At 57.7% G+C, this 14,216-nt stretch overlaps 4 protein-coding genes across 10 annotated transcripts in view; 1 reads left to right on the top strand and 3 right to left on the bottom strand.

The window, feature by feature from the left end:
* The window catches only part of LOC113206731 (uncharacterized), a 59,151-nt gene extending 52,636 nt beyond the window's left edge, over positions 1–6,515 (bottom strand). Inside the window, exons 1-8 of one of the 2 annotated variants that reach the window (XR_008011575.1) lie at positions 6,379–6,514; positions 6,167–6,251; positions 5,509–5,795; positions 5,239–5,425; positions 4,221–4,327; positions 3,754–3,931; positions 3,200–3,497; positions 1,839–1,960 (exon numbers count right to left, since the gene is read on the bottom strand). Coding sequence is in view for 1 of the 2 variants with exons in the window: in XM_026422953.2 (XP_026278738.1) it covers positions 2,679–2,998; positions 3,200–3,497; positions 3,754–3,931; positions 4,221–4,327; positions 5,239–5,425; positions 5,509–5,795; positions 6,167–6,214 (1,425 nt within the window). In the remaining variant the exon portion in view is untranslated. Of the gene's footprint in view, positions 1–1,838; positions 1,961–2,638; positions 2,999–3,199; positions 3,498–3,753; positions 3,932–4,220; positions 4,328–5,238; positions 5,426–5,508; positions 5,796–6,166; positions 6,252–6,378 lie in introns of those variants that run through there. The other variant, XM_026422953.2, reaches the window with a different exon arrangement.
* Positions 160–1,683, top strand: LOC127748615 (uncharacterized; the record flags this gene model as incomplete). The annotated part of the gene is given in 3 exon segments (XM_052271145.1): positions 160–378; positions 834–1,031; positions 1,129–1,683. Coding segments are annotated over 3 exon segments (678 nt in total), but the record flags the coding sequence as incomplete, so codon positions are not given.
* A 765-nt stretch (positions 6,516–7,280) lies between the features above and the next one.
* LOC113206705 (uncharacterized) lies at positions 7,281–10,623 on the bottom strand. Of its 6 annotated transcripts, none has more exons than XM_052271158.1 (8): positions 10,550–10,618; positions 10,262–10,474; positions 9,992–10,158; positions 8,653–9,162; positions 8,424–8,575; positions 8,074–8,263; positions 7,625–8,000; positions 7,281–7,550 (listed from the first exon to the last, which is right to left on the bottom strand). In XM_052271158.1, exons 3-8 carry the CDS (start codon positions 10,058–10,060, stop codon positions 7,327–7,329), a joined length of 1,521 nt encoding a protein of 506 aa, XP_052127118.1. In that variant the 5' UTR covers positions 10,061–10,158; positions 10,262–10,474; positions 10,550–10,618; the 3' UTR covers positions 7,281–7,326. The 6 variants fall into 6 exon arrangements, with proteins under 6 accessions (XP_052127118.1, XP_026278704.1, XP_026278702.1 ...); XM_026422919.2 differs by having other exon boundaries at positions 9,992–10,124; XM_026422917.2 differs by having other exon boundaries at positions 9,992–10,119.
* Positions 10,624–12,360: 1,737 nt separating this feature from the next.
* LOC113206728 (uncharacterized) lies at positions 12,361–13,883 on the bottom strand. The gene is made up of 5 exons (XM_026422950.2): positions 13,784–13,883; positions 13,255–13,559; positions 12,951–13,161; positions 12,756–12,865; positions 12,361–12,628 (listed from the first exon to the last, which is right to left on the bottom strand). The coding sequence occupies exons 1-5, from the start codon at positions 13,850–13,852 to the stop codon at positions 12,361–12,363; spliced, it is 963 nt and encodes a 320-aa protein (XP_026278735.2). The 5' UTR covers positions 13,853–13,883.
* Positions 13,884–14,216: the final 333 nt, after the last annotated feature.

The raw sequence follows: 14,216 nt of genomic DNA, 5'->3' as shown, positions 1-14,216 counted from the left end.
GTTAAGCAAAACTAATTTTTTTAAAACTAAAAAAAATCAGGAAATTAAAGAAAATTAGAAAAATCAGAAAAATAGGTGTATGCTTGAATTAAGAATGAATTACTCCTCGGTCCCGCCCCTGCCCTGCCTCACCCCCGCCATGTTTCTCGCCTTCGCCAGGTCAAGGGCTTCGCGCGGTTCCTGCAGCACGCGGAGCGCTGGCCGGACGCGCTCTCGCGCAGCACGGCGGCCAAGCTGCGCCGCCTGCAGCCCGACTGCGCCGAGCGGCTGGTGGCCGCGCACCGCCCGGACCCGCTGGGCGGCGGCGCCTTCAACACGTGCCTGCACGGCGACCTGTGGATGGGCAACGTGCTCTTCAAGTACGACGCCGGCGGAAAGGTACGGCGGAGAGAGAGCCGAGCACGTGGCGAGGAGCCAGCCAGACAGGAGCGAGAGATTGCGAATTATAGAGCAAACATTGAATAGGGCCCGTGGAGGTTGACTGCCGCGGTGATAAGGGGTTATCGCGTGTCGAGGTACTCGTCGAGGTACTCGTCGAGGTACTCGTCGGGGTGCTCGTCGGGGTGCTCGTCGGGGTGCTCGGGGTAGTCGTCAGGGTGCTCGTTGGGGTGCTCGTTGGGGTACTCGTTGGGGTACTCGTTGGGGTACTCGTCGGGGTGCTCGTCCGGGTGCTCGTCGGGGTGCTCGCCTGCGGCATTACCGAGGTGCTCGCCGGGGTGCTCACCGGGGTGCTCGTCGGGGTGCTCTACCGGGGTGCTCTACCGGGGTGCTCTACCGGGGTGCTTGTCGGGGTGCTCTCCTAACACTCATCCCTCCTCCTCTGCCCCGAGCAGCCCGTCGAGGCCCGGTTCATCGACTTCCAGATCACGACGTGGGGCTCGCCCAGCAGCGACCTGACGTACCTCATGTCGAGCGTGAGCGGCGAGGCGCGCGCCCGCCGCGACGCCATGCTGGCCGAGTACCACGCCGAGTTGGCGGCCTGCCTCTCCGCTATGGGCGCCCGCCTCGTGCCCACCCTGGACGAGATCAAGGTGAGCGGGGGCGACCCCACGCATGCCGTGCTTTGTAAAGAGCGCCCCCCCCCCCCCCCACGGTTCCTCATGCTTTCTGATCTGCCTGTTCCCCCAGGCGGACCTGCGGCGACGGGGGATGGCCGAGGTGGTGCACGTGACGGCGAGCTCGGCGCTCATCCTGGCGCCGCACTCGCTCGGGCTCGTCTGGGACAACCTCGTCGACGTGCACCACGGCGACGGCCCGCACCCCCGGGACCTGGCCCTGGACCGCGAGCCGGCGAGGAAGGTCGCCAGGCAGTTCTTCGTCGAGTGGGAGCGCGAGGGCCTGCTGGACGCGCTGCTGCAGCAACAGCAGCGCGCGGAGCACGCGATGTAGAGCGGCGCGCGCCCTCTAGCGGCGGGGCGGCGAGGCACAGCCGCGGCGGGGCGGCGCCGCGGCGCGCAGACCCGGGCGGGGGCGCCGCCTGCCGGCAGCCGCGGGGACCCGCGCCCACGCGCGGGGGGTGGCGCGGACTCAACCCCAACGACAGCCGGTCCCGCCACCCCGTTTGAACGGTGTGGGTCAGCCAGGCACTCACTCACTCGGTTCACCTGCGCCAAAGAAATTGTTTTCTGGTCTGCGCTTGGTTCTCTGTACTTATCGGGAGTAAAAGCTAGCTGACTCCTTAAAGTTTCTTACATATTCTTTATGTTTAGTCAACAGGTTTTTAAGGTATCATCTGCTAAGTCGTTCCCATCCCCTGGAGCCGGCACCGCGCCGGCAGACGCGGACAGTGACAGTGAACGTCTTCTACAGAGTGGAACATAAATGAAATTGTACATTACCAGCCCGTCGTCCTCCACGGACGCGGCATCCGTCGTCTGCGCCATACTCCAGCAATAATAATATCTCCTCACAGGGGCAGGGTCGGTGCGTAAGGCAAAACCAAACAGGTGGGCGACCTAACCTGAAACAGAGGCACAGTTTGGGGACGGCAGCCGACGACACACCTCAAACACGCTCCACACAACCAAACACGTTAAGTACCGGTAACAGAGCAAAGAGGAGGCTTGCGTCACTCGATAAACGACATACGTACCCGGATAAGAAAGATTCGGACGTAACTCCAAAAAGGGAAACGGTCACACGAAATACAACAAACCGAACGCCACTAGCTGCGTCCTCGTTCGCTCGCCGTCGGCCTACCACCGTGGCCGCTGCCAGAGGGCGCCGCGCTCGCTCAGGTGGCGAGTCCAGTCAGGGGGGATGAAGCAGCTGCAGCCACGGAGCCGACGGGCCACCGACTGTTCGGTAGAGTTGGAGGGCGTATGAGCACGACTACTTACTTTGCGCTTCGTAAAAGATCACGTGATGGGCCCGAACGCCTTTTAACCCAATCAGAACCCTGCTCCTCGGCCCAAACCCGCGAGCAGCAAAGTAACAGTGAGGCGACCAAAGACAAGCTACCCGGGCGGGTGCTGTGTGTAGCGTTATCTACTCACGCCCCCCCCTCCAACACCCTTTCTCCTCCGAGCGCGCGCGCACACACACACACACACACACACACACGCACGCACACACACACACACGCACGCACACGCACACACACGCACTTTTCCCAATAAAGTTACACAAGTTTGCTTTTTCGGCGTCGCCGAGTGTACAGGGTGTATTTCAAACAGCAATCAACAGTCACAGCGGTGCACGCGGGCGCTCTCCACCACCTCGGCGGACTCGACGGGCATGCGGAAGTCGGAGCGCAGCGGGGCGGCGGCCGGCGCGCACAGCCAGCACCAGGGGCAGGGCTCCGCGGCGGGCTCCGCGGGGGCGGGGTGCGCGAACAGCAGGCGGCACCGCAGCCTCGGCTCGAGCGGGCGCCAGCGGTACTGCCGCAGCCACACGTGCAGGGGGGCGGGCGCGCGCAGCACCAGGTCGGCGAGGGCCGGCAGCAGCTCCGCGTCGGACGGCGGCCGGGCGCACAGCAGGGGCGGCTCGCGGTCGCGCTCTGCACGGACGAACAAGATATTTCGATATATCGATACAATATTGTCCGATATCGAGGGATCGATATCCTCCCGATATCGATGTAGAAATATCGCGATGTACGGATCATTTTCAGACACATCGTTTCTCGATTTGATTCGATATTGCGATATCACTCGATATCATCGAGAGTCGATGGGTCGAGTCGGCGTTCGATACTTACTGGAGGCGTCGCAGCTCGTGACGATGAGCAGCTGCAGGGCGGGGATGTCGGCGGCGGCCACGTCGCGGAGCACCTCGGGCGAGGGCGCGGCGCGCAGGTCCAGGCAGCACAGGGCGGGCAGGCCGGCCAGCGCCGCGCCCAGGGCGTGCAGGCGCCTGTAGGGGGACTCCAGGACGAGGTGGCGCACGCCCGCGAGCGCGCCCGCGCCCAGCGCGCCCAGCGTCGCGTCCCCGCAGTGCACGAGCTCCACGCGCACGAGCGGGCAGCCGGGCCAGGTCCGCAGCAGGTCGTCCACCTCCTGAAAACCAGCGCACATGAGTCACAGGCAATTGCTGTTGACCTGGTCCAGCCGGGTCAACAGCGAGGGTAGTACACCAATTTGTCTGTTTTTCGTTGACTTATTCCTCATTTTCCCCCAAAATTTCCCAAATTTTTCGCAAGACAGAAATTGTTTTAATAAAATAATTTTCTAATCTTTCCTTATTTTTTTTATTTTACCCCTGATTTTTTGGAGGGTGTACACCCTTGGTTGAGAGAGCCGCTCCAGCACCCACCTTCTCCCGTCGGTCGTGGTCCAGGATGATCCTGAGCTCCTCGAGCCCTTGCACGCAGCGCAGACCCGCCGCCACCCCCGGGGCCGCTGCCACCGTCAGCCGCCTCAGCTGGCCGCGGCACGCTTCCAGGAGCGGCAGCAGTTGCGGCGAGCCCAGCGACACGAAGCGCAGCTGCCCGCTACAAGCAAATATCACATTTAAATTAGCAAATTTTAACTTGTCGTAGAAAAAGTTCAGATTTGACAGCATTGGTAGTGCTGGTGCCAAGGGTGGATGGTGGCAGCAATAAGGATTAAAAGATCAGTAAACCCCGAAAAAAATAGCGAGGGAAATAAATAAACCTTTCAGGAAAAAACCGAAACAAGATTCAAAAAATCCATTCACTTTTCAATTTTCCCAAAATTTACCAGAAAAATACAGGGAAAACCGTTTCTACCCGGACAACATGAAATTTTGCGGAAATCTACCTGTGCGCCTGCAGCAGCGCGCGGAGTGCGTCCAGGGTGGCTCCGCTCGGGACGTGGTCGTCCTCGCAGTGCAGCTGCACGGAGTGCAGCTTGGGCAGCACCGCGTCCTGCGGACAGAGACCGGTCGGACGCTGCAGGGTCGGCGCGGCCAGGACGACCTCCTTTGTGGGGGCGGGACCGACACGTCCACAGTAAATCCGTCCACAGAATGTGCGCGAAGTGAAAACACGTCCACAGGTTTACATCCAATGATTTGGACGTAAATTAACAGATGCGTTTGTTACATCCACAGTGTGGATGTACTTACGAGCCGTGTGGGGCTGGTGAAAATAGCTCCACAAAATCTGTTGTCATTTGTCTTTTCGCATTTACATCACACGGATGACGTTCTGCTCGAGAGTGATCACGCTGAAAATCGAACAGTACGACAGTTGCGAGAGTGGGGCAAAAGTCCCACACATCCGAGTGTAGATCAAGCTGGTGCTACTCAGAAACTGTAGGACTACGCTCTAAGCGTAGGACATTCCTACCCTTGATAAAGTCATAAGATTTTCATAGAGTTACCGTGGGGTACATTCCCGGTTTGGGCTCAGTGCATATTGCCGCTCATGTCGCGCGCTACACTTGTAAGAGCAAAACAACTCTGTTGCACACTTCAAAAGTGTTGAACAGTTGATAACTTAGTTTATCAATGCAGAGGAGAAACAGACATACAGGAAGGCGTTTACTCTTTGGTTCCTTTTGTCATTCCTGATGATGTGTAAATCACAGAGGCGACAATAAGCGCCAGATTTTGTGGAGTTATTTTTGCCAGCCTTACACGGATCGCAAGTACATCCACACTGTGGACGTAAAAATCGCAGGCTTTAATTTACATCCAAATCATTGGACATAATTTTGCAAAGCGCTTCATTTATGTCCGAACTGATGTGGACGTATTTACCGTGGACATGTCGGGTTGCCCCCCCTTTGTGAGGACGACGCTCTGGGCGCCCGCCCGACGCGACGCCACACTCACCTGCGGCCAGTCGAGGTCGCCGCCGCCGTCCACCAGCCGGACGTACAGCGTCTCCAGGCTGCCGACCTCCCTCAGGCTGGCGAGCGGGGAGACGCCCCGGTACTTGGTCATGACGAAGTGCTTGAGGCTGGGCCCCAGCTCCAGGATGAGGCTGGCGACGTCGTGCTCGGTGCCCACCGTCAGCTTGCTGGAGAGAGAACAGAACACCCCGTTACTGACTGGCGACAGCTTGTCACTGGAGGAGCTGGCTGAGCCCTCCGCGGTGCCCACCTGTCGCGGTAGTTGAAGCGCGCGGACGCGTAAGGTTCATTCTGCTCGTCGATCTCGTCGACCGAGAACAGCCTCAGGATGGCGACGCGCGGCGCGACCCGCACCAGGTCCAGGAGGTCCTCGTACTCCCAGAACTCGACCAGCTCGCCCCGCCCCGGCCACAGCGACGGGTGCTCCCGCGTCAGCGCGCCAAGCCGCGAGCAAGCGCGCGCGGCCGCGCCCAGGGCCTCGACGGGCAAGAGGGAGAGCACCCTGAGCAGCGGCGGGTCCGGCAGCGACAGCAGCGTCTGCGGGCATCGCCGGGCGCGAAGTCGAAGAAAAAAAGATAGGTAAAAAGGCGGAAGAGTGAGGTTTGGCGCAAAGTTGTAAAATAGCTTAAAAGACTGCACAGATTAAAATAAAAACAATAATATTTTTGAAGGGTAAAGCTGGGCGTATGCGGCACAAATTTCGGCATCACTTTTTGTTTTATTTTTTAACACTTTAAGAACAAGTAAAGCGGAGAAAAATATGCAGAGAATAGTAAAGTCTTTGCACCATCTTCAACTCCAAATGCCGAAAAAAAAACAGGAGCACCGAAAAAAATGCACAAAAGCCCCCACCCCCGGCTCATTCTTTCACAAAAAAAACACAGAAAAAATACACTTTTCTTCCTTACCAGTTTCTCTCCTTCGACTGTCATGGTTGAAGGTGTTACAGATCCCATCGCGCTCGAAGGGAGGGCGAGGGGAGCGATGCGGGATCTGCAAACAGGTGACCTAACCTCAAACCAGAGACGCGCACTCAGGGGTTCACATTTCCCATCCCTTCGTCCCCGCGCGGAGTTACCAGCAAAGGGGTACGGCGTCGCCGTTGCACAAAGAAACGTACCGGTTTTAAACGAGTGCAGGTGACGGTGACGAGGCGAAGACTTCAACTTCACCAACAAAACCTTCGGCGACTCAACAACGCGTCTGGCTCGTCAGCTTGCGACCGCAGTGACACCTGGCGGCGGACTGAGACTGAGGGTTGTCGACCAAGGCGAGGCCCGCGACTTAAGTGGATGACTCGCTAGGAGGAACACTTTTAACTGACTGGTAGAAGATTTCTTCAAAAATGTTCTTCAAATGTCGCGCTGTCGATTCTTTGTCGTCAGTTAGAGTCCCGTTCGCACACAGTGGTACTTCTCGAGCACCTCTCTGCCTCTCGCCGCCGCCGCCCCCCGCCCCTACCCAGGAGAGAGGGCTGGCGATGGCGAGCGCCTCGCGCGGACCAACAGACTGGCCCGCCAAGCGCTCCTGCGCAGTGGGCTGCCTACCCACCGGCGCGCGCACCTCCAGGAAATCCCACCTTCCCAGTGAGAAATCAATGCGACGATATCGTTTCGACATCGATTTTCACGTAGTTAGCCGATACAAAAATGGACCTGACATCGACGGGTTTTCGGCAGTCGACATCGACTGTTGAAAAGCGGTCGATTTCAGGCCCATTTTTCCATCGCTATAGCGACGTAACGTCGCAAAAACTTCTCAGTTGGGTGGGGGAGCTCCGCGCGGTGGCCACGACGAGGAGCGAGGCCGCCGCCGACCCCGCTCTTTCAGATGACAGTTCAGTTCAAGTTCAATGATGACTGAGCCCCGTTACAGCTTCGGCTTTTAACAACACAGTTATCTGTTTACTCCCTACAGGCCATTTTGATTCGAAACAACAAAAGTGTTAATCTCTGTTTCAAAGTGTGGTCCCATTTGTCATTCCCATGTGTAGGTGCCGTGAAAAGGAACATGCGGTTTTTCTTGAAACATTATTTATTCAAAAATTAGCGTGACAGCAGAGGGTGAATCACAGTTTGACCTGGACACGCTTGTGAATGTTGGCCCCGATCGACTTGCACACGCTCGTTTCGGCAAGACCGCAGGTTTCACACTGCTCAGCGACGGAGTGCCTGAAGAACAAGGTGGCTACCATGTCCTGAGTCACGCCAAACCCCATCGTCACCCTCACACACCTCAGGATGACGACAACGTGGAGCGGCTGGGGTGCGCGGCGCACTAGCTCCCGGCAGTCTGCGGACAGAGCCCTGCACTGAGCACGAGCACAACAAAACCACAGACAGGGGGATCCACTTCAAGGCACTCACCTTTGTAGCCCGCATAATCGTGCTGCGTGATGGGGGCCAAGTTGAACGTAACTAGGCCGTCCTCGATGAAGGCAAGTAGCAGTTCAGGAATGGTGGTGACCGAGATGCGCGAGAGTAGCTTGGTCAACGGCATGGGCTGCTCGCGCTTGGCGCAGAGACGCAGCATCGCGAGGTTGGGTAGTCCCTGGAGCCCCTCCTCTAGTCGCCCGGAATCCACGTCACTTTCAATCTGGCCAACCAAGGTTATCTCGAGACTTATCACGGTTTTGAACCTGCCCGCCCTTAGTCCTCGCACGACGGCTAGATCAATGCAATCACGGAGCTCAAGGACTCGGACATCGCTCGGGGCCGGCCAGGCCTTCAGCAAGGACTCCACCTGAGAACAGGACAGCGAGGTTGTGGAGGGCAGGCGAGCACGAGGGGAGAGGGGGATGCGTCAGTAGGCGTACCTCTGGCGAAAACGCCTCGACGTTGATGGTCAGCTCCTTCAGCTCTGGCATCTGCCGCAGCTCGGGTATTTGCAGCGCCGTTGACACGCCTTCATCTGAGTGTACGTGCAGGAGCCAGAGGTTTCGGATGCAGGGTTTCAGGAGCGGCAGCAGGTACCAGGAGCTCAGCTCCGCGTGACGCAGCTTCTCGCTGCAGGCAAGTCAGCCTCGATTAAGACACTATGGCAAGCCGCTGGGGGAGGGGTTATCGAGCAGGGTCAGCGTGGTCATCAGAGACCTCCCGCGGGTTCTCGGGGTCAGGGGGGAGACGGCAGCGCCGTCCATCCCTCTGCAGTTCCCCGGACACTTACCTGTGCGCTTGTATCAGCGACCGGACGGCCTGGAACGGGTCGGAGTTCAGAGTTGGCAAGCGGACGGTGACCGCCCCGAAGTTCTCAGGGTCCGCAACGAGCAGCCTCCCCCACGCCAAATTTAAGATCACCAGCCTGTCCAGTACCACTCCCTGTAAAGCAGACAAAAGGTAGAACCGTTGCCGAGTTCCAGGTGTGCCCAGACCGGCCCAGACGCGCCCGCACTCACCTGCGGCCACCTGGCAGTACACCGGGCACCAGCATCTGGATCACCCCAGTACAGGGTCAGGTTTTCCAAGGCGGTGGCATCCTGCAGGCCTGCGAAGAACTCCTCTGGCCCACGCTCGAAAAAGAAAAACTCTAGGGCGACAAGTCTCGGGCCAGATTTTTTGGTGATAATTTTAAAGCACTCCACATTGGGGGCAATCACTTTGAGCGAGACCAGTGGTTGCTGATTACCGCCGGGCTCAACAAAACTGAATTCAGCTAAAAATTCTTGTGACTGGCTGAGGTTATAGACCAAGGTCTGCACTGGTGCTACGACCTGCAGCAGGTCGACGAGTCCCTCGACGTGGTCGAACACGAACACGCCCTCCTTTCTGCGCCACAACGGCATGTGCTCCCTGGTGAGCGCCCCGAGCCGGGGGCTGGCTTGGCCGGCGGCCACCAGGTCCTTGGCGGGCAGGTAGGAGAGCAGGCGCAGGAGGGCCACGTCGGGCAAGTCGATCAGCGTGAGCGTCTGCGAGGGCAAAGAGTGACCATGAAATGGGCTCTCCCCAGAAGCGCCTCAATGCAGTACGCGCTTCAAATGCAATGTATAAATGCATATATAAGGGGTGACACATTGGTGTCGCATTAACGCATTAAATGCGCGTTATGTGCACCAAATAATAATGTGTCACCATTTTAATGCGCATTCCTGCAGCTTATGCGCAATAGACCATTTCAGTCGCGATTACAAGAAGAAGAAAAGAATCACCAAAACAGGAAACAGTTGGGCGAGGGGTGAAGGGGGACGGAGGGTGGGGGGCGATTAGAAGGCAGTGCTTTTCCGGTTTGTTGATTCTTTTCTTCTTCTTATCACCTCGCCTGAAATGGTCTATTAAAGTGCGTTGGCGCTACCCGACCTATCAACTTAAGGCCTTATAACCTCATATTTGACCTTATGATCATAACATCCGCAAGTAAATGGGCATGCTGATAGCAACATTTTGTTTTACTAACAGCCTACTGCATCATGGTACTTTCCGAAAGTAGGGTTAGAATACTGACAATCTACGAACTCTGTGTTTCGGCGGTCAAATATGCAGTGCTGGATGTTGGAACCGGTACTTTTAATCGCCAATACACAGTTACAGAGCAGTTGATAGCAAATATGAGGGTAAAATGCATCTGTTGTTCTGGGAATATGTCGCCCCAATAGCGCCTATTGCACTTTTAACGCGCATTACCGCATTAAGTGCACGTTAAGGTATCACATTCTCACTGCGTTTAATGCGGTAATTCGCTTCAAATACGTCGAAAATGTTTTACTTTATAGGCTCTAATGGTACTAGTTGCTAGGTTACCAGTCCATCATCCTCAGCAGATGCGGCATCCGCCGTCTGCGACATGCTGTTCTCCTCACAGGTGGACATAAAGATCGGTGCGCTCGTCAAAGTTAAAGAAGTCAGAACCAAGCCAACAGGTGGGTGACCTAACCTGAAACAGAGGCACGCTCAAAGAGTCCAAGTCTCTGCAATCAACATCGTTCCCTCATCAAACTTCACACAAACACCCACGACGTTAAGAACCGGGGGAGAAAACAAAACTAAACCCGGACTGAAAATCTGTCGCACCTTCTCTGCCGGCAAACTCCAAAAGAGCAACGAGAAACAAAACCAAACTAACTGAACAAACGTAGCGAGCATGGAGCATACCTGTCGTGCGTCCTTTCCTCCTCTGTCCTCCTGTCGGTTTGGCCTTTGGGACCAGCGCGGCGCCCGCCGCTAGGGCGCGCTGTGATCGCTCAGAGCGATAGCGGGGGTAAACGGTCGGCCAATCGAGAGCTTCTATGTCCGTTGGCCGAAGTAACACATAAGTATTGTACTTACAGACAAGACAACAAACTGGCGGCAGACACGTACCTCCGTAAGGTCAGAACGACGAGGAGGTACCTGGCATTCCGCTCTGCCTGGGGTGGGTGCTGCAGCCGGACTGCCCGCCCGTGTGTCTCGTCGCTATCCTGCCTGGCTGAGCCGTCCGGGCGCTTGCTTATCTGCATCTCGGGGAACGCGCGCTGATCTCGCACTTTTGGTCCGTCAGTCTACCAGCTCCAGGAGCGGATGGAAACAGAGGGGGGGGGGGCGGCTTCACGAGTAGTTTCAGCGTTGGACCGCGTTGATTGGTTCTCTCAACCCCTGTGTGAAGGAGGGGTTGTCGGGTGAGGGCAGTGGCGCCGAGCAGTCAGGCCATCCCCCCGGGCGCGCCCGCGCGGTGGGTTGCCCACCTAACCGGCGCGCGGAACCAGGATCTCTCCAGATGGGGAAGGGAGTAGGGACAATCCAGCCCATTTTTCGACTTGGAAGCTATTGCCCCGTGTGCACAAAGTTAACCCTCTACGTCCATTGTTGTTTGTTTACTAACGATGTAGTGGAAAATTGCAGATATCCTTACATTCTTCTTCATTTCAGCTTTACCGGAATGGTTTATTACCGACGCAGTTCGATAGCCACGACTTAGTTAAGAGTTTGCAAACAGTCGGACAGAGTACCGATTTGTCGGAGACAAAAAATCATGTTTTGGTACAATACAGGCTGCCAAAAAAGGGCCGAGCTAAGAGCCAGTTCGAGAAAAATGAGATCAAAAAGATTATTTTTGTTGGAGCAGCTAGGATAGTTTTTATTCGAAGCCACAATAAATTAAGCACAGTTTGCACAGTCTACTTCAACGCGGAGCACTTCTGTGGTGTTGGTGTCGTCGAGCGAGCGGAGAGCGGCGACGGCCTCGGCGCACAGCGGACAGTCGGCGTCGGTGGCGGCGTGCAAGAAGAACACGGGGCACCGGAAGTCCGAGTCCGAGGACTCGCTGCACGCCAAGCGCAGCACGACGTGGAGGGACTTGGGCGCGCGGAGCACCAGGCCCTGCAGCACCGGGACCAGCTTCAGGACCACCGGGCAGTCTGCGGAGAAGCACATGGGAATTATTGCCAGAGCGGGAGAGGCGACGACGATACGAATTTTTGAAAAAGCTAAAATGAAGGCACCATTCTGAAAAGCCCTCTACGTATACGTAAATACAAGCGTAAGCGTACTACACCAATTTTCCTGTTTCATCGTGTTTTTTTATATTTTTTTCCTGATTTTATCTCGTTTTTTTCCCTTTCTGTTTTTCTTTCTGATTTCTTTCTTCTATTTTTTCTGTTTTCTTCCTGATTTTTTTCTTTTTTTCCTTATCTTCTTCTATTTTTTTTCTGGATTTTTGTTTGTTGTTGAGTGGATTCCTTGCATTAATCTTACCTTCGTATCGGCACCGAGCGCGGGCACAAGACGTGGCGCTCGCGACGACGAGCAGCTCGAGAGCGGGGATGGCGGCGGCGGGGATCCAGTGGAACGCCCACCAGCGCGGCGGCGCGTCGCGGAGCACGAGCGAGCGGAGGCGGGGCAGGCCGGCCAGCGCCGGCAGCGGCTGCACGGGGCCGACGAGGCACTCCACGTCCAGGTGGCGGAGGCCGGCCAGCGCGCCCGCCCCCACGGCGCGCAGCGTCTCCGCGCGGCTGTTGGCGAGCCTCAGGCGCCTCAGGGGCCCGCGCCAAGACCTCAGCAGGCCCTCGACCTGCGGACGTCACAAAGGGAACTTGGCTACTTCACTGAAAACAGAATTAAACAATAAGAAAGCGTAAAAAAATCCAAGAAAAAAAAAACAACAGAAAAATCGGTGCACCAGCGAGAAGACGCAATTATGCGGGCGAGTTTGCTAACTCGCTCTGCCCGTAAGGCGCCATGGTACGTACCTCGCGCCGAGCAGCGTCCCAGTGCCCGGCACCGCCACCGCCGGGGCCCCCGAGCATGTCGACGGCGAGCTCGCGCAGGCCCTGCATCCTGGCGCGCAGGAGCGCGGCCAGGCCCGGGCCCAGCGCCACGGTCAGCCGGCGGAGGTCGCGGGGGCACGCGTCCAGCAGCGGCAGCAGCCGCGGCGAGCACAGCGACACGGAGCGCAGCTGGGCCCTGCGACGGGAAAAGTAATTAACAATCAATAAATAATCAGCCTAAAAAAATCAAGAAAAATCGGTGTACGCTTGAGCTTCTAGTGCCAACTTCGGTGGAGGAGGCGCCTACGTGTCGTGGTGCTTACGAGTGTCCTTGCACCAGCGATTGCAGGGTCGCGAGCGTGACCGTGCTCGGCGCCAGGTCGGAATCGCAGTGCAATTCCAGGGAACGCAGCCTGGGCAGCTTCACATCCTCCTGCAAACAGCACATCGTTAGACACGCGGTGTCGGTGGGGTCGCCTCGCGCACGCCTACGTACTCGGACACTTCGCCGCACTCACCTGCGGCCGGTTGGCGGTCACCGCGCCCCGGCCGGACGCCACCGTGACGGCCAGGGTGTGCAGGCGTCGCGCCGCCCGCAGCGCGTCCAGGAGCATGTCCACGTCGAGCCGCGACACCTCGAGCCGCCTCAGGGTCGGCGCCAGGTCCCGGACGAGGCTGGCGGCGAGCTCCACGCCGGGGCCCTCCACCGTCAGCCTGGTCACCGCGTCACTGCAGACAGGAGGGGAGAGGGCGGGCGGGTGGTTAGTGAAGTGCAGCTGCAGCGGAAGAGCCGTTATTGGCAACACTTGTCCCGGACCACACCTGCCGAAGCTCTCCGTGAACGTGGCGTAGAACTGCTCGTAGGAGAGCACCCTCAGCTGCAGCCAGTCGACGGGCGGCGCGACCTGCACCAGGACGCGCAGCCCCTCCGCGCTCTCCACCTCGACGTCGCCCTTGCCCCGCCACAGCGACCGGTGCGCCCCGGTCAGCGCGCCCAGCCGGGCGCTCGCGGTCCCCGCGGCCACCAGGTCGTCGGCGGCCAGGTGGGACAGCGCCTTGAGCAGGGGCACGTCGGGCAGAGTACTGAAGCAGTCGGGGACCCGAACGTCGGGCAGCCGCTGCAGCGTCTGAGGGCACGAGAACAACCCTCGTTACTACTGTACACTGCAAAAATGGTCGTCTCATTGAAAATAAGAAGGTCATGGCTATTTTGGTTTGTCACGACAAACCCATCTATGGTGACATGGCTCATTGCAGTGAGAAAAATTAAACAGCCACACACATTAACTTCTCATTTTTAAGACAACTCCCTCTTGTTTTACAGTGTATGTGAGACAATGCGTTACGGTACCAGTTCCTCGTGCTCATCCCCCGCAGTGGTTGCGGCGGGTGCAGGCGCCTTGCCTCGTTTCGTCTGCATCTTCCGAGGGGGCGGGGGCACACCGCCAATCGGCACCTAAGACAGAGAGGTATGGGGAAATTATTGTCACACACACACACACACACACACACACACACACACACACACACGCGCGCGCGCACTTGGTAGGGAGTCTGCCCGAAGTCGTGATGTCGCAGGAGGCCCCCCGGCCGCGTGCACCTTGAAGAGGGTCGCGGCCTCGCACGCGTCACGTCTCGACTCGAACCGAACTGATGTTGTTCTCCATCCCATCCCCATACCATGTCGGAGTGAGGGCCCGGCGAGCGTCCGGGCCCGCCAGCATTCACCGAAGGACACCGCCCCCGCGCTGAGGGTGAGGGATGAGGAGGTACGTATACCCACC

This window comes from Frankliniella occidentalis, unplaced genomic scaffold (genome assembly GCF_000697945.3).
Source record: "Frankliniella occidentalis isolate FOCC.00 unplaced genomic scaffold, Focc_3.1 Scaffold151, whole genome shotgun sequence".
Taxonomy (NCBI): domain Eukaryota; kingdom Metazoa; phylum Arthropoda; class Insecta; order Thysanoptera; family Thripidae; genus Frankliniella; species Frankliniella occidentalis.
The sequence above is the reverse complement of the archived record's forward strand: the minus strand, read 5'-3'. Positions and strand labels throughout refer to the sequence as shown.